The sequence below is a fragment of the Phycodurus eques genome, chromosome 3 (assembly GCF_024500275.1).
Source record: "Phycodurus eques isolate BA_2022a chromosome 3, UOR_Pequ_1.1, whole genome shotgun sequence".
Lineage (NCBI taxonomy): Eukaryota > Metazoa > Chordata > Actinopteri > Syngnathiformes > Syngnathidae > Phycodurus > Phycodurus eques.
In genome coordinates, this window is record NC_084527.1 from 24,346,413 (window position 1) to 24,370,032 (window position 23,620).

Consider the following 23,620-nt stretch of genomic DNA (forward strand, 5'->3'; position numbering starts at 1 on the left):
TCAGTCCTGTGTTCTTCCATCACAGTCTGGTTTGGTGCTGCTACAAAAAAGGACAAACTCCGACTGGAACGGACAATCAAAACTGCTGAAAGGATTGACGGTACCCCCCTACCCACCCTTGAGGACTTGCACGCTGCCAGAACTAAGACAAGGGCGTGCAAAATCCTCTCTTAGTGCTAGCGCGCCACACTCACATCCTGTGCATCTCCTGGTGGCTAAGCCCCCCCCCAGTCATAAAACCTAGTGAAGCCCCTGGCTATTAGAGAGGTACTGTGAAGCTAACCTAGCTAGCTTACCTGCGTCAGGCAGATGAAGGTAGACCTTGTCCAAGTTGTGTCATTTATCCTTGAGCTGCAAACCTTCCATGTTGCTCTTGTTTTCCCCCCATTTCTATCCAAAAGATAATCCGTGAATCCAAATGTAATCTCGGAGTTTCCTCTGTGCTCCTTGCTCAATGAGGCTGCCTCAGCCCTTGTTTGTGGCCGGGCCAATGGGGGGGCATAGCCTCTACCTACCAGCCAGGTTGCCAGATTAGTGGCACGCACGACACAAATAATACAAAAAAAAACTGTTCGTTCAAAAACAAAGGCCACACTATATTGACAGTATGACTTGTCAAATCATGTAGTTCAAGTCCAAGTCAAGTGGAGTCTCAGGAAAGCCAAGACTAAGTCAAGTTTTTCATACGTTGTAACCAAGCAAGTCGCACGTCATAAAATCAGTGACTCAAGTCCAAGTCACATGACTGGAGTCCCCCACCTCTGGTATTAGCATGTCATCTCGGAAGCATATGTTAGTGCACGATAGTACATGTGAGCATGTGTTAGCATAAAGTAGCGCATGTTCGCGTGTTAGCCCATGTTAGCTCGTGTTAGCCAATTTGAATCATTTATTGCCACATTTTGGGGCTTCTCAACCCTATTGCATTGCCAAAATGTTAATTTTGATTATTTTTATTGAAAAATAAGTCCTTTTTGAGATGAGTGGACGCCATCTTTGTTTATTGCTTCATGACAACGCATTCTGTCAAACGCAGACGCACACACACATGCACGTATGCACACACACACACACACACACACACATACCACACACACGCTTCGGACATTTCGGTGACCTTCCCCAATTTGTGACTTTCCCAAAATAAAGGAGCCATTCCTCTTCAAACACACACACACACAAACACACGCACACACTGGCTCACAGTTTAGTATTAATACACAGTCGGTGTGATCATGATGGAAACGCGGATATACAAAAAGACGCTCGCTGAAGTCCATGCATGTCATGCATAGATGAGGTTGTCCTAGTTTGTTGCTCTTGTTTGTCCACCAAAAGCGTCCCCTGCATCCTCGTGGGCTCCGCAGTACAGTGAACCCCAACTACATTGCGGATTTTTCATATTTTTTATGCGGTTTGACCGTGTACAGGCAAGTCCAAATTTAGAGTTGCGCACCTTGAGTGTAGTACCACGTTGTGCCACACACATGCCACTGAGAAGAGACGCAGCGTAATTAACAGCGAGAAGAAGTGGATAATATTAATATTGGTTGCTCCCACAGAGAAGAGTATCTATTGCTGCTCCGTTTGGGGAAAATAGCAGTTATTCGAAGGTTTTTAATTACATGACATCGATACTAATTCTGTCAGTCTGTCTATGGCACTTCGCATTATACGTTAGCAATAAACTAAGGTTTTACGTGGTTTCTCTACACCGCAGATTTTCATCTATCGCGGGTGTGTAGGGAATGTATCCCCACGATAAACGGGGGTTCACTGTATTCTGCACAAACACACACGTGCGTGCACACACACACACACACACACTCACACACACGCACAAGTCACGACTCGCACGACGACAACGAGTTGGAGTGATATGTGGTTCATGGGTCTTTGTACACCAGCTCCTTGGAAAAATGTCTGTGCTGTTGTTACTTTTGTTGTCCGTTACTTCATGCCACTACGCAGCACCTGATTGGCGGCGATCAGCATGACACTGATGATGAAGGCGATGGCGAAGGCGCAGATCAGGCTCTTGCGAACGCACGTCTGCTTGACCTGCTGCGTCGGGCTGGAACCTGAACACCGCAAACACCATGAAGTGGAAGAATTAAAGCGTTTGGATGAGCAAGCCAATAAAGTTCATCTTTAAAAGGGCAAATTGGTTTTGGGTGGAAAAAAAGTCTTATTACCAACATTCATGAAAAATCTTTTTTTTTTTTTTTTCTAGAAATAAATTTTTTTCCCCAAAAATCTTTTTCACTACAAAAATTAAGTTAAAAGTATTTTTTCATCATACATTTTTTTGGTTTAAATGTTTTTATCCCCTCGTCTTTAAAAGTTGTTAAAAAGTATTATTTTCATCGTAAAAGTTTGTATTTTTTGTGAAAAAATACTGTTTTGTTGGTTTACAACTTTTTATTCTTTTGTCTTCATTCATCTTCCGTTCCGCTTATCCTCACTTGGGTCGCAGGCGTGCTGGAGCCTCTCCCAGCTATCTTCGGGTGAGAGGCGCCAGCCAACCGCAGGGCAAGCATAATTTCGTTTTTGAAAAATATATCCAAAAGACTTTTCATTGTTTAATTTCAATGTATTTTTTCATCGTAAAAATGTGTATTTTCTTGTGGAAAAAAAGATGATTTATTTTGTGAAAGTTGTGTTTTGGCTAAATAAATGTATTTTTCAATGATAATAAAATCTTACTTGTTCAAAAATTCTTCATTTTTAATTTCAACATATTGTTTGAGTGTTAAAAAAAAAGCTGTTTTCTGGGGGGTTAAAAAGTTTTATTTTGTGAAATAAATGAATTTCTTACTGAAGAAATAATACTTTTTCAATGGAAAAAGTAAGAGTAAAAGTAAAAGATTTATGTTTTTAACATCATTTTTAATTTTTATTATAATTGTTTTTTATTATTATTTTAGTATTTTTTTCATCATATACATTTGCATCTTGTGTGGGAAAATACTATATTTTTTCATGAAAGTTTATTTTTTGTGAAATAAATGTATTTTTCTCTGGAAGATAAATAAAAGAAAGGAAAAAAGAAAACGTACAATTTAAGATTTTTACAAAACATTTTATTTGTCTATTATTATTATTATTATTATTATTATTATTGTTGTCATTATTATTATATCTTTATTTTATACATTATATTTTGATTGTAAAATGTGCTTTTTATGTGGAAAATGTTTTATTTTACTGTTTAAAGTTGTATTCTTTCATCTTAAAAAAAATTATTTTTTTGGTGAAAAACAAGTTCAATCTTTGTGTGCGTGTGTGTGTGTGTGTGTGTGTGTGAAATGAAAAATGACTTGCTTCCTGAATTTTTTTAACTTGTTCATTAGAAGAAAATGAAAAAGTTTCAAACAGTTTTCAAAGTATTTCTTCATAATAAAAATGTATATTTTTTTGTGAAATTCGGTGAATTATTTTTCATTTAAAAAGCTGTATTCTTTTGTCTTGAAGAGATTTGTTTTTTTATGAGAAAGTATAATTCTTTCATTAAAAGTTTTTATTTTATTCTTTCCTGAAAACAATCTTACTTCTTCATTAGATGCATATTTTTGTTTAAAAAGTTTCTTTCAGCATTGATCTTTTCAAAAAAAACATTTTCATCAAAAAATATGCACTTTTTGAGAAGAAAGCGTAATTTTTGGAGAAAAAAGTTATTTTATTCATCACAAAAGATTTTTGTTACCACACTAAACATTTTCTCTATAATTTTATTTTTGGTGAAAAGGTTGTATTTTCTCATAATTTGTCTTTCATACATTTTTATTCTGTTAAAAGTTATTTTTGGTGAAAATGTGGTATTGTTTTAAAACTCATTTTTCTTGGGGTTTTTTCATTAAAAAATAAATATTTGTTTCCATTAAAAAAGTTGTATAAAGTTTATTTAAAAAGTAGCATTTTGTTGTTTAAAATTTTTTTTTAATTAATCTTCTTTCATAAAAAGTAATCTTTTTCATGAAAGTTATTTTTTCGTAAAAAGTTTCCTTTCACATAATATGCTGTCTTATATCATGATTTCTTTTTCCTTTGTTTTATTATTTTGTAAAGAAAAATGTGACTAAAAAAATATGTGAATATTTTATTTATTTTGGGGGAAAAAAGGTTAATCTTGTAGTACAGTCACATTTTGTGGGAGAAAAAAAGGTCGTTTGTGAAACAATTCCTAAAAGTCTTAATTTTTCTCGAAAAAAGTCGTATGTTTTCATGAGAGTATGTCTTTTTTCAGTGAAATGGAAAGGTGTACTTTTTGTGAAAACATTGTGGAGATCTTCGCACAAATGAATTCCATTTTCGTGTGAAAGAAATCTTCAGTTCCGAGTTGTGTTTTTTTTGCAAAGCGACGGGTCCCGAGCGGGCAGGGCGAGGCGTTCCTTACTGTCGATATCCACCTGGCAGTCGTCGGGGTTCTCGATGTGGTTTTCCTCGGTCATGATGATGTTCTCGATGTCCTTCATGGAGAGGTGGTCGCAGAAGGTGTCGTACAGCAGACGTTTCAGCTCCTCCACCGTCAGCTTCTGCATGTCACACTGGCAAAAAATATAGTCATAATCCAGCACACCAGCATATATACCTATTTGAATGAAAAAAACATGCTCATTTAACCGGAATAAATAACTTTTGTGTGTGGGTGTGTGTGAGGGGTGGGGGGTCCAGTCTTGCCCAAAGAAAGTATTATTTTGTGAAATAAAGTATTATTTTTCATGAAAAAAGTTAAGTCACAATAGCAGAATAAACTCACATTTCTTGCATGAAAGAATTCATAAGCTTAACATAATAAAGGCATATTTGTTTTCGTTTGAAAGTCAAAAATAAAGTTGTATTTTTTCATTTTAAAAAGGTCATTTTTATTGTCATTTTATATGTATTCATATTATTTATTGTTATTTAAATACAATAAGTAATTATATTTTTTTCATGTAAAATCTTGCCAAAAATGTATTTTTGTAAACTTTTTTTTACAATCTTTAGGGAATAAAGTCACACTTCTTTGTGAAAAAAAGCCATAATTCAATTAGAATAAGTCCCTTTTTTTTTTTTTTTTTTTTTGAAAAAAAAAACGTAATATTCAGTTGTGTGGGGAAACATGTATTCTTACCAGAACACAGTTGTATTGTTTTATGAAAAACATTTTAAGTTATTTTCTTTTTTAAAAAATGTAAAAACTCAATCTTATATTAGAATACAGTGACACCGATCTTATTATTTCATGAAAAAATACTTAAATTCCACCTAGAAAGTGGTAAAGTAACATTTTCATGAAAAAAATGTAATTTTCTTTGCAAACAAAAGTCCTGACACAAGTGCAGTGTGTGCAGTGAAGTGGATTCGTTTACCTTCCAGAAAACCGAGTCAAAGTCGGTTCCGTTGAATTTGTCCGGCATGGCGGCCGCTGTCAGCTTTGGACCGAGCAGAGTGACGAATTCCTCGAAGTCCACCTGCCCGTCGCCTGACCAAAAAACACCAACAGAATTACCACAACAACCAAAAAAACTAATGAAAAAAAATATACTGGTAAAAAAATTTAAAATATTTCATTTCCGAAAACATTCGACAATTTTTTATCAAAAAGACAACTTTGAAACAGAAAAACAACAACATCAAATATTTTAAAAAAGGCTTTTTTTTTTCAAAACAAAAATAGATAATAGTTGTGCAAAAATGAGCTGCTTTGTGGAAATATTAAAGGGGATTTTTTTTCCAAATCAACTCTTTCTAGTATTTGGAAAGTAATATTGTCTCTTTGGTGCCTCAGTAAAAATGTAAAATATGAATTCAAGTCGTCCATGCATTTCTGAGTTCCAGGAGGTTTTATGTCGAGAGGCCAGAAATCATTCAAATTTCTCGAACTTATCGACGTCACTAGGGAAGATCTCCGCCTACCTCTCCGCTCCGCTGTCAACATAACAAACACGTGTGCTCTCACAAGTGGGTCTGCTACACAGAGACAACCAATCAGCGGAAAGGGGGCGGTCTTAGCCAAATATGGACAAGGCGGATACAAAACTGGGTCAAACAGAAGTAGCTGTCATTAGGGCCTTGTATGACAAAAACAAGGTCTTTTTTTAAATTAAACTGACACTTTGATACTAAGTCCATGTTAGAGAATCACTCCAAGGAGGTCTAAATAGCCAAAATAAGCCTTTAAGGCTTATCCCTCTCAAAAATGTTTTTATTTATTGAGACTGTTCAGGAATATTAGGCTTTAAAAAAAGATAATTTTCATGAAAATAAATTAACAGATTTTTTTGTAACTGCATTTTTTTTACATGAAAACTAACACTTTTTCACAGTTTTGAAATCATGAAAAAGTTTTTTTTTTTTTGCCCAAGATAATTTTTTTTCATGTTTGTAAAGAATGATTTGAATGAGAAAAACTATTTCATAAAAACTAACCTTTTTAATGAAAACAACATAACCCTTTCCACGAAAAAATGAAAGCAGTTTTCATTTTTTACAGAAAATACTAACTGTACTGCAACATTACGGATTTTGATAAAAAACATTTCCCAGAAACCTCTGAAAATACAAAAAAACATTTACGTGAAAAGTAAAGTGAGTGTATGATTTTTTAAATAATCTTTCTTCTCAAATTGTTTTACAAAATAAATTTTTAAGATATCCTTAAAGATTTTTGTTATGAAAAAAGTCAACTTTATTGAAGAAAAGTATACAACTTTTCCACCCAAAAAAATAAAACAAATAATTTTCAGAGAAAATGCTGACTGTACTGTGGTGACAAAAAAAAAAAAAATTCACAGGAACTTTAAGAAAATGCAAAATAAAGCATTTTTACAGGAAAAGTAAATGTTTCTCCCAAATATTTTTTAAAGAAAAGTTTTTTTTTTCAGATTCATTTTCAGATTTTTAAAAGATTTTTTTTCATGAAAAATGAAAACTTTCTCCAAGAAAAAAAATACAACTTATGAAAAAAGGATTAACTGTTTCCCACAAGAAAGAAAACTTTCATTTGTACAGAAAATTCGGACTGTATTGCAGTGACATTACTACTCGTGGTAAAACCCTTTTTTTTTTTTTTTTTTTTTTACAAAACAAGATAGGAGTGTGTGTGTGTGTGTGTGTGTGTGTGCGTGTGTGCATCACCGTCCATGTCGAGCCTCTGTATGATGACCTCGAGCTCGACCTCGTTGGGCATGTACCCCAGGGATCGCATGGCCATGCCCAGCTCCTGTTTGGAGATGAAGCCGTTCCCGTCACGGTCGAACACTTTGAACGCCTCGCGGATCTCTACGCCCAAGCGTGCACAAAAGATGAGAAAGGATGATTATTTAAAATATCATTTGCCAGGTTTGAACCCTAACCTCAAAGCCTAAAGCAAACTTGAAACCATACTTTAAAACCCAACTTTGATGTGAAACTATTTTGGAAAACCCAACCCTACTCTCAAACTCTATCCCTGGCTTGAAACCCTAATTTAGAACCCGAACTCTTGTTTGAAACTAGCTAACCCGAACTTGAGCCTTTTTTTTTTTTTAATTTGACACCCTAATCCTAGTTTAAAATCCTGACCGTGGCTTGAAACCCAAGTCACTGATGTTGTAGTGGCTGGGATATGCTCCAGTGGATGGCTTGAAACACTACTACTTTGATACCCTAACCGAGGCTTGAACCCTAATTTGAAACCCTACCCCTGCTGCAACCGTTCCCGTCACGGCAAACCTCACAAGACCTGAGTTCAACGAGCATCAGAATACTGATCCAGAAGGAGTAATCAAACCTCTCTTTCAGCTTTAATTCCAATTAAATTTGCCCCGAGAGCACATTTGCATGTCTTTTATTTTCACGAGGCGTTTGCCGCCTCACGAGGGACGTGGCAATATTTAGCGCGTCTGCTTTGATGTACAGAAAGCACTCGCCGCCCTTCCGAGTCCCCCGACGACGAACGCGATCGGACCGCCGAGGACGAAAAGGCAGACTCAAGGAAGCCGGCCCCTGCGCGTCGCTCTCCGTTGACGTTATCAAAGATGTGCGCCGGGTGTGCGCTTGACGCCGCAAAGACGGACACACGGACACGGTGGCCGTGATGGAGGACGGACACGAGAAAATCACACGGGATGCGAGCGAGTCCAGAAGAAAGGAACAACTTGGCAGTCTTCAGTGACGCTAACGTACACGTTTCATGCACATGGGTGACAATTTAGTCTTGAAAAAGTTAACATTAGTTTTTGAAAACTAAACATTTGTCTTCAGTGAAGTTAATGTACATGTTTTTGTAATCATAAGACAGTTTAGTCTTCGACAAAGTCTACATATGAGTTTTGTAAACATCAAACAATTTAGTAACGTACGTGTTTTAGTCAATATCGAAGACAATTTAGTCTTCTAAAAAGTTAGTTGTTTTTGAAGTGAAGCTCACCTGTGTTTTTGTAAACATAAAACAATTTAGTCTGCCGCAAAACTAATGTTTTACAAACATCAAAGACAAATTTCTCTCGAACAAAGTTAACATGTTTTAGCAAACAAACAATTAGTCTTCAGTGAAGCTGAAGTACATTTTTGTAAACAGCAAAGACAATGTAGTCGTCAACAAAGTAAACGTAAATGTTTGGTAAACATCACAATTTAGGAAAAAGTAAATTCTCTTTTACAGCGATAATGTTAGGTTCAATAAAGACAATTTTTTTTTTGATGTTTACCGACACGTGCATCTTGGATTCATTCAGGACTTTTTTGTCTTTGATGTAAAGAAGTTAGGTATGTTAGCTTAGCTGAAGAATTGTCTTTGCTATTTACAAAAAAAAAAACATGTATGATAAGTTTGTTGAAGACTTAAAATTGTCGAAATTGTTTTTGATATTTACAAAAACACAAGTTTGGTTCTTTTGAAGACTCTAAATTGCCTTTGATATTTACAAAAACAAGACTGGCTAGCACATCCGCTTCACAGTTCTGAGGACCGGGGTTCAAATCCCGGCCCCGCCTGTGTGGAGTTTGCATGTCTTCTCCGTGCCTGCGTGGGTTTTGTTCGGGTACTCCGGTTTCCTCCCACATCCCAAAAACATGTGTGGTAGGTTAATTGAAGACTCAAAATTGCCCGTAGGTGTGAATGTGAGTGCGAATGGTTGTTTGTTTCGATGTCCCCTGCGATTGGCCGGCCACCAGTCCAGGGTGTACCCCGCCTCCCGCCCGAAGATAGCTGGGATAGGCTCCAGCACGCCCGTGACCCTAGTGAGGACAAATGGATGAATGGATGAAATGAATATGGACTTTAAAATACATCATTGAAAATAAATATATAAATGCAGTATACGATATATCCATCCATCCATCCATCCATCCATCCATTTCCTGAGCCGCTTCTCCTCACGCGGGTCGCGGGCGTGCTGGAGCCTATCCCAGCTATCATCGGGCGGGAGGCGGGGTACACCCTGAACTGGTCGCCGGCCAATCGCAGAAAATATATCCATATAAATTAAATATAAATATTATATATTAACATATATTTATATTATGATGGTAAAAGGACTCGAAACTGAAATTGTAGGACTCCGGACTTGAGGGCAAATACATGAGACTTGCAAAGCAATGACTTGGTCCCACCTCTGTAAATCTGTACGTTAGGTTGGACAAATCAGTGGGGGAGAAACTTGCGAATCCATCTGAGAAATCGCCCACCTTTTGTCCAACTTCAATCACTGGAGATGGAGGAAGACTTGGCAGAAGGCGGGATTTTCTTCCTTGACTTTTCCCCCGCTTTTCCTTCGCCCCTGCGGTCCCGCAAGCCTCGCTGGCTGCGTTTTCTTTTTTGCCACTATGAGGAAATACTCTAGAGGTTTGTTAGCAGTGTGTTATGGTAATATTCAAACGGTTGGGCCCGCAGCCAGCTAAAGATGGATTACGCTTGCTGTTTTGTCAAAATAGTCATGTCGTATCGCTCGCGCTGATAAGGTCTTACATAAAGAGCGGCCGCCTGGCAATTAGCGGACGCAAACGGGCCGGATTGAAGCCAAACAGGCCATGCATCAGGCTAGACACTCATTTTAGCAGGAAAAAGCTCTTTTTTTTGTTCCCGTGTTTGTTTTCCCAGAGCTTGTGTGGGTTAACACATACCTTGTGCTGGATACAAAGTGTGTTGGAAACATTAACGTGTCTTTGATTTAAAAAAAAACAAATACATACAACAGTTGGGTTTTTCAGATGAGACTGGGGAGGAATGTGTTAACTACATCGCCTTTATGTACAAAAACGTACGTCAGGTTTGTCGAAGATGCTGTGTCTTTGATGTTTACAAAAACATGCTGGAGGTTAACTTTATTCAAAACTAAAATTGGCTTTGATTAAAGATAAGATTTTAAGAAAATTCAGTGTGAACTTCAGTCAAGACAACACATATTTTGTTTACAAGTGATTTCCGTGTTTTGTTACGAAACACATTCAATATGTTTATAGTATAGTGCGTAAAACGTGAAAAGAAGAAAAAAAGAAACAATTTAGGACTGAATTGTTGATAAATAGGGCTCTACTTCTATTTCTGTGTCAGCGTGCAGAAACTGCCGTATCTTGATTTCTGTGCAAGCGGAAGGCTCGCTGGGTGTGATTGGCAATTTGGCGGCCCGGTTTGCGCCAAGCCGGGTGGACCGGCGCAAGGAGGGTGCGAGGCTGTCCGCCTGGCGCAGTGACAATTTGGTGAGTCGAAGTCAGTCTAAACGTACGCTGACTGATGTTGACTGTTGGAAGAGGGATTCTCAAACTTTGGGTCCAGCAAGGGACTCCTTACAGTGGAGACATTTTTCCTAGGACCCTATCATATAATAATAACTCTAACACCAATTAAACTCTAAACTCATCTAATAATATAAATAACAATAAGTTGCTATTTTTCCAGTGGCACGGTGGACGACTGGTGAGCACATCCGCCTCACAGTTCTGGGGACCTGGGTTCAAATCCCGGCCCCGCCTGTGTGGAGTTTGCATGTTCTCCCCGTGCCTATGTGGGTTTTCTCCAGGTACTCCGGTTTCCTCCCACATCCCAAAAGCACGCATGGTAGGTTGATTGAAGCCTCTAAATTGTCCGTAGGTGTGAATGTGAGTGCGAATGGTTGTTTGTTTATATTTGCCCTGCAGTTGGCTGGCAACCAGTTCAGGGTGTACCCCGCCTCTCGCCCGAAGATAGCTGGGATAGGCTCCAGCATACCCGCGACCCGCGTGAGGAGAAGCGGTGCAGAAAATGGATGCATGCTATTTTTCCCTTTGTGCATAAGGAAAAGTTTAGATTCAAAACCACATATGAATTTAAGTGACATCCCATTCCTAATCCATGGGGTTCAATATGACGTCGATCCACTCTCTCATCCATATCTTTATGTACATCGCTTTGTGCACAGGTGCATAGGCATGTTAGAAATTGAAGAACGGCTCCCACAAAGTTGGGAGCATGGAATTGTCCAAAATATTGGCTCCTTAGGTCCACTGAAAGGAACTCTGAAGGATTCAGCATTCCAAGAGCTTTTGCTCCCAACTTTGTGGGAACAGTTTGAGGATGGCCCCTTCCTGTTCCCACTTGACTGTGCATCAATGCACAAAGCAAGGTCCATAAAGACATGGATGAGAGAGTTTGGTTTGGATGAACGTGACTCGTGCAGGTGTACTGTATAGATAGTATAGACGATTTTGTGAGATTAAGCAACATTAAGTTTTTTTCGCTATAGTTAGTAGATGGAGAATTCTCCAAAAGTCTCAGAGGAAATCAAACCGATTTCACTGCAAGTCCCTGGTGAGCCAGCTATTCTCCAGGAGACATCGCGGAGACGTCTCCGAAACCAGCGGAGTCTCGAGTTGCCAACTAGTCTCCAGGCCAGTGAGCTAGGCCTTTTAGTCTTCAACAAAGCTAACAGAGTAAGGAAAAGCAGGAAAAAGAAAATCTATTCTGCTGCCAACTTCCCCCTCTTAAATCTTCCTTCACCTCGAATGAATGAAAGTCGGCAAAAAGCTTGTGGATTTCTCAGCTCATTTCTCAGCTTCTCTCTCTCATTGATTTTTTTTTTCTCTCCACGCAACTGTCAGATTTCATCATGAGACGACACCTCAGACAAAAAAGCCGCCGATCGTTAGCACCTGTCTGACAACCTCCCCTTCAACCTCATCCCGTTTGTCATTTCAGGACGGTATGTTTTTCGTAAACATCAAAGACAAATGTAATCTCAACTAACCTGACATGTTTATGTAAATATCAAAGTCAATTCTGAGTCTTGAGAGAACTGAACGTACGTATTTTCTAAAACATCGAAGACAATTCAGTCTTCAACCAAACTAACGCATGTGTTTTTGTAACATCAAAGACAAACTGTCACCAACGCTAACCTACACACTTTTGTAAATATCCAAGACAATTTGGAATTCTTTTTGAATTTTTCTTTTCTGCCTTTCAATGGATGATTGGTAGGGACACTAAGAGACATAATGGGAGATGATATGGGACAAAATGGAGCATAATTGGACATGATGGGTTTATAGGCGCGTAGGACACACCCTTTACACTTTACACTAGTAATTCTCAAAGTGTGATACGACTACTACTAGTGTACACCAGGGCCGGTTCTACGAATATATACTTGAGGGGGGCAGGCAGAAATGTTAAAGGGGCTTCATGTAACAGAATATTTTACATTTATTTCACTATTTATTATCATTATGCTATCTTAGCAATTACTGCAAGCCATCTTTCACGACTTAACTACCTTTACCCTAATAACACACTTGTGTATGGCAGGCACTGGCAGAAATTGCCTGTGCGAAGTGTAAGTATTGGTAAATAGTACTTGGAGATACAGTGAACGCTGCAAAATCGTTGATGATCGGCGGGGGGGGCATATAGGGGCTTTGGGGCGCCACCTTGGTGCTTTGCACAGGGTGCTTTTAAGGCCACATCGCCACTGATAGCAGGTAATGACTCATTTGGCATTTAAGCGCACAGCCCAACAAGCTTACAATCCTCTACACACACAAGAGGCAATTATTATACATTAGCCCTGTGATTGGCTGGCGACCAATTCAGGGTGTACCCCGCCTCTCGCCCGAAGATGTGATGGGCTCTAGCACGCCTGCGACCCTACTGAGGATAGGCGGTACAGAAAATGGATGGATGGATGGATGGATGGATATGATACATTAATATGGATTCACAATCATAATGTCCCTCTGAGGGAAACCATAACTACGATGTGAAAATGAGTCTGATACCCCTGCCATAGTGCGTTTCGACTTCGACCTTTGATGGATTATGTCAAATATTGAACATGCACCCCATGTCAGAGTTGCCTTTTATCTGGAAAATACCATGATTTTGACAGGCATGCATCTGAAACGTGATTACTTCATCACTCGATCGACGCCACTGGTTGTTTGGACCGCATCAGAACCGCACGCTATAGTTTTTATAGCCACTGGTGTTTATATAATCTGCGTCGCGACGTAGCGACAATAGGAAAATGCGTGTCCTGGTGTGACAACAGTTGAGAACCAATGCTTTACACCACCCTTTTTTACACTTTACACCATATTTACACCGTGCTTGACACTTTGCAGCCTTCTTCACACCAACCACCCTTTACACGAAACACCATCATTTACACATTTTACACCATCCTTTCCACATTCCTTTACACTTAACACCATCCTTCCCATGACCTTTTACACCATCATTTACACTTTAGACGATCTTTTAACCACCCTTTAGACTACATCATCCTTCACACATCCTTAAAGCCGGACCTTTCGCCAACCTTTTTGAAACTGAGAGCTACATCTTCGGTGCTAATCAATGTGAAGGGCTAGCAGAACTCCTGAAATAACAAATGTACTCAAATGACCTTCAATTATATGTCGTTATTAACAATAAATGATGTTTAGAAGACACTGATCATGTGAAGCATTTCACTCAATATTTCAACAATGATTTAACAAGGAAGAACTCAGATAGATATTAATAATGCAACAATTTGCTTCTCTTAATCTCTGCAAGTATTGAGATTTTAAAATAATCACTTCTACAACATTCCTAGGAAATCGCGTTATCCCAACACTGGTGAGCTATTTTTCCAACAGGCTCGTGGGCTGCTCAAGTCGTCCTTGGGGGTCTACCTGGTGCCCGCGGACACCGTAATGGTGAGCCCTGCTTTACACCGCCGTTTCCAGTTTACATACGGTCCGCCTTGAAATAGCCTTCATTTGCATTCCTACTGCCGTTTTCCCTCCACGGTGATGAGTCAATGTTTTCGCCGCAGTAGGAGTGGAGCAGAAACATCAAAGACGGCCGAGCCAGCCCGCTGGAAGGTGGCGACAGAGGTGGCACACAGCTGTCAGTCAGAGACCTGACCGCATCCCAAAATCTCCCGAGGGTAAACGTCTCCGAAATATTGAAAAAGATTAGAACGTGTTGTGTCTATTTTGGGCGAAAAGATGACTGGTGCAGTGTCTCTGGTGTCCATTTGCACGGTGAAGAAGATGAAGATAAAATGTGTTTGGGTAAACATCAGACAATTTTGAGTGAACCTAACGTACGTGTTCTGTAAACATTATAGACGTTTTCGGATATATTCACACTGCAGGTTAATTCCCTTTTTTTTTTTGCCCAATGTGACATGTATCAGATTTTTGTAATGTCAATGTAAACAGTACAATTCAGATTTTTTTTCATATCCGACCCAGGCCTCTTTCATATGTGGCTATAAATCGGAAATGTATCCCATGCAAGTGCAATAGGGACACTCGCGACGCGCTCATCCGACCCGTTTGTCATCAAAAGATGACAAACGTCACAATTGTTTGACAAAACACACCCGACAAAAGAAAAACGGCAGACAAAGGAGCAGAAAACTGTCGGTGGTGAAAAGAATACGCTTTACAACTAACTGATGAACATAAGAAAATGTTGGCTTCTGTTGCTCAAACTCCTTGAAATTGCAAAAAATCCGTCAAGACGAGAACTCCACAAGGAGCCGCAGTTACCTCACGATTGTACGCATGCGTGGGACCTCACGGATGTTTTCCGTCCACAGTACAAGTCGCATTTGTTTGTGTAATACATAAAAACATCGGATTGAACAAAAAAAAAATCCGAATTTTTCCCTGCAGTGTGAACGTAGCTTGCCTTTCATGAAACTAGTAAACCAGTAAACATCAGAGACAATTTTGAGTTTCCAAGAAACCCAATTTACATCTTTTTGTAAACATCAAGGACATTTTAGTCTCCACTAAACCTACAACTGAGAGTCTTTGACAAACCGCAGGTTTGGTAAAGCTCAACCAGACAAACCAAACTTACATCTTTTATAAAAATCAAAGACACTTTAGTCTTCAGCAAACCAGCTAGAGTCTTCAACAAATTGAAGGTTTTAACAATATCAAAGACGATTTAGTCTTCGATGAACCCAACATCCATGGTTTTCTAAACATCAAAGACAATTTAGAATTGTCACTATTCCTATCCAAAGACAACTTCGTGTCTTCCACGAACATATACAGTACACCTTTTCGTAAACATCAAAGACAATATAGTCTTCAGCGAAGCTAACTTACAATTTGTTGGTAAATATCAAAGACAATGTTGTGTTTTCAATGAACCCATCTTATTTTGTAAACATTAGAGACGCTTCAGTTTTCGATTAACCTAACGTCGTTTTGTCCACATCAAACACAATTTAGTCTTCAAGGAACTTGTTTTTGTCAACATCAAAGATATGTTAGCATTCAACAAAACTACTGTGTGCATGTGTGTGTGTGTATTTTACTGTATTCAACAAATCAAATAGGCATGCTTTGGCAATGAACGATGAACCTAATGTACAGTACCATTTTGATACAGCACGTGTTGGATGTTCCCACCTTTGTGTGTGTGTCTGTGTGTAGAGTACGTTACTGACATAAAATTACACGTATACACACACACACCCACAAAGACCTTCAGCTGAGCACAGGGACTCTTATTGACATCCCAGTGCTGCTGTTAGGCAGCATGGAAATGCACTACCCACCTTATTCCACCTGCTGTGTGTGTGTGTGTGTGCGTGCGTGCGTGCGTGCGTGTGTGTGTGTGTGTGTGGACGTGTTTCTGTCTATATCCGGCTCCAGTAATTTGACCATCTATGTTCTTTCATCCCTCAAGTGTGGGAGGTGAAATGGAGAATATGGAGTCCACATCCATTTTTTCATTTTTTTTTTTATCACTGTCATCAAGATACATTATGGAGCGCACTACCACCCCCTCCACGTGCACACACACGCATACACACGCACACGTTTTGAGCTTTAGAAAGATAGTGTACCAATTCTAGCTCTGACATGTCAGAATCAGAATCAGAATCATCTTTATTTGCCAAGTATGTCCAAAAAACACACAAGGAATGTATTTGTCTCCGGTAGTTGGAGGCGCTCTAGTACGGCAACAGACAGTCAATTGACAGAGAACACTTTGGAGACATAAAGACATTGACAAAAAACACAAAACAGTCACTGAGCAATAAAGGGTTGCTAGTTATCTGGTAATGCTGGTACAATTTTTTGTTATTTATTTATTTAGTTTTTTGACAATTGTGCAAAAAGATGCAGAGTCCTCTAGCACTTAGAGCAGTTCGAATGACTAATATTGCAATAGTCCGGTGGAATGACCATTGTGCAAAGGGCGACGAGACTTCAAGGAGTGTATGCGGTTTAAAGTGACGAGTAGTGCGATCATCTGGGACAATGTTGGTTGTGCAAATGTTGCAGATATTCCTCAGTCACTGTGCAAATGGGGCAGATGCTACTCTGGCATGAGTGGCCAGTATTGGTCAGATATGCAAATAGTGCAGCGTGGCGAGACTACTACAGTGAGTGCGCGGATAATGTATAATTGGCCCGACAGAATGGCGGCACTGCTAATTGAAAATACGCTCCTTTTGATTCCATGTACCAACTGAGCACTCACACACACATATTGAGCATCAGAAAATTTTTCTTCCAATTCAAGCTCGGGCAGCCATGTCACCGGCCTCTGGGGGCCTACAAGCTGGTAATTGAAAATCTACTCCGTTTTCCAATTGACCGGCATGCACACGCGCAGACACGCACACACACACACACACACACACACAAACACACACATGCTCACAAATGTACAATTTTATTTCTTGACGTGCTCCCCGCAGGAAGGAGAGCGGCGATGGCGGGACAGCGAACGGCCAGCCGCATGTCACTCAGGCCGTCACGATGTTGACTGACAGCTGCGTACGGTTGTCCACAAAGGAGGAAGTGTTCGTCTGACTTTTGTTTTTATCTGACTGTCGCCTTACAAGCCTAAAGCTATTTTAATGCTCATTTGTGATTCTTGTGTCTGAGCAACCGCCAGGTGAAAATTTCCTTAATGTCTGACTTTGCCGCTCGCCCGCCCTGTCCTTTCCTGAACGATTGTGCCACACGAATCCTGCCGAGAAGCAAGCGAGTGCACAAATGTGTAAGGTTGCCAACAATTGTGTTAACAAATTCTACCGAGCAACAAGTGACTCTGAAAATGATAAATGTAAGCAACTATTGTGCCACACAAATTCTGGCTAGTAACAAGTGGTCACTAGGATGTAAAACGAGACCAATGATTGTACCCCATAAATTCTCCATAGCAGAAAGTGGTGAAAAAAATGCAGATCATTGTGCCCCACAAATTCTGCCCAGCAACAGGTGATTACACAAATGTTAACATGACCAATGTTTGTGCTCTACAAACTCTGCCTGACAACAAGAGGTCACACAAATGCGTAGCCTTACAAACAATAGTGTCCCACAAAATCTACCTACCGGCAAGTGATCCCGAAAATACACAATGTGACTGAATATAGTGCCACGCGAAGTCTGCCTAGCAACATGTAACTTCGCAAATGTGTAACAAGGCCAATGGTTGTGCCAGATTAAAGATTGGCTGGGGAAAAAAACACAAAATGACCAAAGACTGTGGTAAGGGAATTCTGCCACGCAGCAAGTGGGCACACAAAGGTATACATGACTAATGACTGTGCCACACACATTCTGCCTGGCAACAGGTGACTTAACAAATGTAACTGATGATTGTGCCCCATAATTGTTTTTTAAAAAAAAAAGCACAAAATGACCAAAGACTGTCCCCTATAAATTATGCCTTGCAACAAGTGCTAACAAAAATACATAACATGACAAAAGATTGTGCCCAATGACATCGGCCTAGTAACAAGTGGTCACTAAAATGCTAATTATTGTGGCCCCCAAAATTGTGTCAAGCAACAAGTGATCTCTAGAATGCAACACAACCAACTATTGTGGCACACAAACTCTTCCTAGCAACAAGTGCTAAAAAAAATAAAAATAAAATACAATAAGGATAAAGGATCGTGTCCAACTGCATCTGCCTGAGAATTTTTCACTAAAATGCGAATTATTACACCATGAATTCTGCCTGGCACAAAGTGCCCACACAAATACCAAAATGATCAATTGTGTCCCACGAATTCTGCCCAGCAACAAGTGGCTGTGGAAATGTGTCATGTAGCCTCCAATTGTGCCACAAAAAAATCTGCCGAGCAACAGGTGAATTGGAATGTGGAATTTCACAAATAAATATTCCCGACCAATTCTGCATAGCAACCAAGCAGATGCGCAAAAATGAGATGAGCCATGATTGTGCCCCATAAATTTGACCTGATAGCAAGTGGTCGGAAAATGTGTATCGTGGCCAACAATTGTGCCGGACGGATTGTGCCTGGCAGCATAAAGTCACATGAAGTTTAATATGACTGACTAATGATTGCGTCCCAGAAATTGGGCATTGGCGGAGGTCTGCCCTTTAAAAGTCAATGAGGTTGTTATGCCATCACTTGTGCTAACCAGCTGACAAAAGAAGCCCGTGCAGTGTTCAGAGATGCCTCGCAGGGGACAACTAATGTTTCTGCTGTTAAATGTGCTTTTGTGCCACACATCTCAATGCTGCAATAAGTAACACCATAATGATCGCCACAAAAGGCCCAAATAGAGTCTGGCTTTTAGGAACAGACCACAAATGCATCGTAATACTAACTGTTTTCTGTACCTGAACTCTGGACCACAGAAATGATCAACATAGCAAACACAGTTTCCATAGGTGCACCCACAAAACAACCAAAAATGATTATTTAATGATCCTAAGCTAATGCTAATTGATACATTGAAATAGAAGCAGTACAATAGCACAGCTCAGAGCATCTGTGTTGTGTTCTGTAACTGTGATAATTAGCCTTGCTATGCTAATGCTACTATAATACCTAGTATGGGGTACCTAGTACCTAGTATGAGGTCGATAATACTGATAGATACATCACAGCATATTGGCGCAAGACACAGGTGCAAATACACCCCCCAGTGCCAGTACAGAGAAGTACAATAATAGCAATCGCCTTGTGTTGTTGCCCCGTGATGCTAAACTAATCTTAATCTGATATAAAGCGCACAATATGAGGACGATAATACTGATTAATACCTTACATTACAGCCTGTCGTACATGACGTGCAGATCATGACGATGTTAGTTAGTTAGTTAGTTAGTTAGTTAGGCTGTCAATCAAAACTGAAAACCCACACTTTTGAGGCATTGTTGTTCTAAGGCTTCAAATCATAATGTTAGACTTGCTGTTTCTTTCCAGGCATGGCTATCTGAGACTTTTGTGGGTCCACTCTTGATGAAAATGTCTACCAATTTTCCCGTTGCTAAGTGAAACTGGCTTCGGTGTCCGAATTTTCAAAAACCCTTAGAGGAGTTTGTCTTTGTAGGACCACAAGAAATACCTTATAAGGGCTACTTCAAACCAAAAAGGCTGACTTCCTGTGTTTTTTCGGGCATGGCTTCTTGATACTTTTTTTGTGGGTCTACTCATGATAGTCCTGTCTACCAAATTTCATGCTGCTGAATCAAACTGGTTCGGGGGGCTACATTTTCAAAATGGTCAAAAACTCTCCTGGAGGAGTTTCTATAATAGGACATGCCTGTTGGTTCTTTTATACTTTGCATGGGATAATTGAGTGCCCCAAAAGACGCCTATAAATAAAACATATTTTAATTATTATTAGTTCTCAGTGATTCCCAACCACATTAGTGTGCCGTGTGAAATTTTCCAATTTCACTTAATTGGTCCTCTTGTGCTACTTAAAACGTTTATTTACTACAAATAACGTATCTTTGTTCAACTATCGACAGTATGCCAGCGATGTATAATGACAGTCAGAATAATAAATGCTCTTCCACTAGAAGGTACATATGTAAACACGTTTTGTGATATTTTTTTTGGGGGGGGGGGTGGGGCGTGCCATTAGGGAAAGGTTGGGAAACACTCCTTGATGGCAGCATTGTTTGGATCGTATCAGAACTGCATGCTAAAACAGAAACCAGCTTCAGAATCAAAAACGCCTTGACACTCACATGGCCATAAAATTAGGTACAACTGCAGAGCGCTCGACAGTGAACCCCCGTTTGTCACGAGAGGATACGTTCCAGACCCAACCACGATAGCTGAAAAGACACGATATAGACAGACCATATTAAAAATATTTTTTAGAGTTTTATTCCTCCCACACACTTTAAACACATTTAAACTTATTGAAGCCCCCTTTTTAAACTATTCCTTAGTTCTCACTCTGGCTCGCACAGTTCTCTATATAGTGCACTCGGCGTGTGCGTCAAGCTGTTCGTTCAAAAGTCCCAGTTGAAGTTTACAGTAAAACTCTGCAAACCTAATGCTAACATACAATGCGAACCACCATTGACACGCAAACGTAAATTAGCATCAATGCAACGGTAATTATGAACCTTCAAATAACTGCTACTTTAACATTCACGGATCAGCAACACATACACACACCAAAATGTTCAACCAAACATCTATTAACAAAAGTTCACTAAGCTTAATACTAACATATAATGCAAAATGCCACAGATGGGATAACGGAAATGAGCATAGATGTGAAATAAATTCTAAACCTTCAAACAACTGCTACTTTAACACACACGAAGTAGCAACACATACAATCTGTGGGAGGGGGATGACTTATTGCTCTTAATTATGCTGAATCTCTTCCAGTAGAGCTCAGTGCTGCCCGGCATTTTGTGGCACAACATGGTACTACACCGAAGTCAAGCAACTCTAAATTCAGACTTGGCCCGTGTACTGTAAAAAGTTTTAACCCCATTAAATGTTTTCTAAAATGTTTTAAAAAATCCTATATACAACACAAATTGTAGCTCGAAGTTGCATTATTTAACAATGTACCAAATGTATGAACTGAAGGCTCAGAATATTAGGAACAGCACTAGGGGGGGGAAAGCATACTGTACATAAACACAGCTTTTTAGGTGTACCTAAAGTTATGGCCGTACACCGACGCCGGTTGTTTGGGGGGTCTCATGTCTCACCTTCCACCTCGTCCTCTGGCAGGTTGACTGGGGCGCTGTAGGAGAGGATGTCCGGGATGGTGCACACCCCCCGGTACATGAGCGTGGAGGTGATCGGGTGCATCGGCATGGCTGCGACCCTCTTCCCGGCGAGCCCAGGGGGGCAAGAGGGGTGGAAATCTAGCGACGGGATCCCGACTTGCCTCGACGGCCACCGGGGGAGGGCAGCAGCAGCGGCATCGGCAACGGCAACGAGTCCATGGAGGAGGACGGAGGCAAAACCTCGCCTCGCTCACTAGCATTCATTGAAAATAATTGAGAAAAAAAACAAACCCAAAAAAGTCCAAGGCGCGTGCGGGTGCGTGCACACGCTGCGGCAGAGTGCTCGTGCGTGGCGGGAGAGCCACTTGTTGGACGGGCGCGCACTCTCACTTCCTTCCTTCCTACTCCCACCGCCCCCGGGGGCGATGCAGCGCCCACGTACGCGACGCGCAATCAAGCGTGTGCGTGCGCGTGTGTGAAGCAACTCATCTCGCGCGCTCGCCCACCCTCTCTCCACCTCTTTTTACGCATTTTGTTGTTGTTGCGTCTTTCCACTATCACGTCACGCAGCGTGTCACTTGTACACTCACTGGGACACTCGATTAGGTACACCTCCAACATCCAATTAGAGCCGATGCAAAGATTTAGGCTGTGAAATAAAACATCATGCTCATTTTGGGGAGAAACAATGAAAAAGGAGTCAATTGTCATTTTCAATCCATCACTGATTCACATGGAGTTCGAGCCAAAAATTGTGGCCACCGCTAGGTTTGGTTCAAGGCAGCCCCAAAAATTAAAAATATACCACCCAGTTGTTCAATCAGCACCACCTCAACCCCGTTGAAGAATGCATTTGGATATTTCGAATGGACAAACGTTGTTTTGGGACTGGTGTTTTCTGGGAAATGTTCGGTCAGCACCGCCCCCGGCTACGAATGCAAGTTAAAACTAAAAACGAAATCCATACATCACCCAGAAAGGCAACCGGTTTCTCTGGGCCCAAGCCAGTGGCGAGGACAGCCCTATTGATCTTATTGGAGCATATCATACACATTACGACGAAAACTGCCTTATCCCACCCTATCAATACGTCCTCAAATGAATTTGAAAAGAATATGTTTTATTTTATTTGTGCGTGTGTGTGTGTGTTCTGTGGTGATAGCACACGCTTTGACATCGACAAAAAAAGTAAACCTCGTGAAAATTGTTTGAGAAACGACTTATGAGTTATGACCATGCATTGCTTTTGAAGGGAACATCTGCCTTCCCAACATGGCCGCCACGTAGGCACGCCGGTTAGCCGGGCTGCTGCAGCGCGCTGGCCTGTTAGTCTTCATAGCTATGGTCAGAACCGCTACACGCATGTCCTGCTGTATTAACGCTAATGACCCGGTAATGCTTGCTTTGCAACCCTGACACAATGTCTGAAATGACAGTTGACCACACGCCGACGCTTCACTGCCTCCTCTTGAATTGCTCTATGCTATGTGTCGGCACTGACTCGGCTGGGGCTTGTAATGCGTAGCTCTTAGCTAATAAGCTAATTAGGTGCGTGGAGCTATTATTAGCTAATCGAATAGCAAAGAGTTTTTGCCCAGTGAGTCTGATACGGTATGAATTGTTTCAGTGAAGTATCTTATGTCAAGACAGGGCATGGTCATACATGGTGGGTTTTTTCCTTTTTTTGTTGTTGTTAGGAATCTTAAAAGATATAACTGTGTGTCATCTGCTAAGCCATGATAGGCAAAATTAAAGTTCTGAAGAATTTGACCCAAGGGTAGCACATGCAGGCTGAAGAGGAGGGGTCCAAGAACTGACCCTTGAGGGACCCCATAGGTCATTGCCATTTAATGAGATTGAACACTTCCAATGGTTACAAAATAACTCCTTTCCCCCAGGTAGGACCTGAACCATTTAAGGACTGTTCCATTTAGTCCTACCCACGTTTCCAACCTGTTCAGCATTATATTATGATCTGTAGTATCAAAAGCCGCACTGTGGTCCAACAAGACCAGAATTGACACCTTTCCCGAGTCAGTATTCAACCTTATATCATTTAGCACTTTGATAAGAGCAGATTCTGTACTGTGATGAGTTCAGAAACCTGATTGAAATTAGTCAAAAACTCCATTTAAGTTCAAGAAATTGCTCAGTTGATTAAAAATAACTTTCTCAACAATC

General features: G+C 40.3%; 1 protein-coding gene across 1 annotated transcript; it reads right to left on the reverse strand.

The window, feature by feature from the left end:
* On the reverse strand, positions 1-21,892 carry LOC133400281 (calcium-binding protein 7). Its single transcript, XM_061672754.1, has 5 exons — positions 21,419-21,892; positions 7,123-7,266; positions 5,355-5,467; positions 4,397-4,547; positions 1-2,081 (listed from the first exon to the last, which is right to left on the reverse strand). The coding sequence occupies exons 1-5, from the start codon at positions 21,525-21,527 to the stop codon at positions 1,951-1,953; spliced, it is 648 nt and encodes a 215-aa protein (XP_061528738.1). The 5' UTR covers positions 21,528-21,892; the 3' UTR covers positions 1-1,950.
* Positions 21,893-23,620: the final 1,728 nt, after the last annotated feature.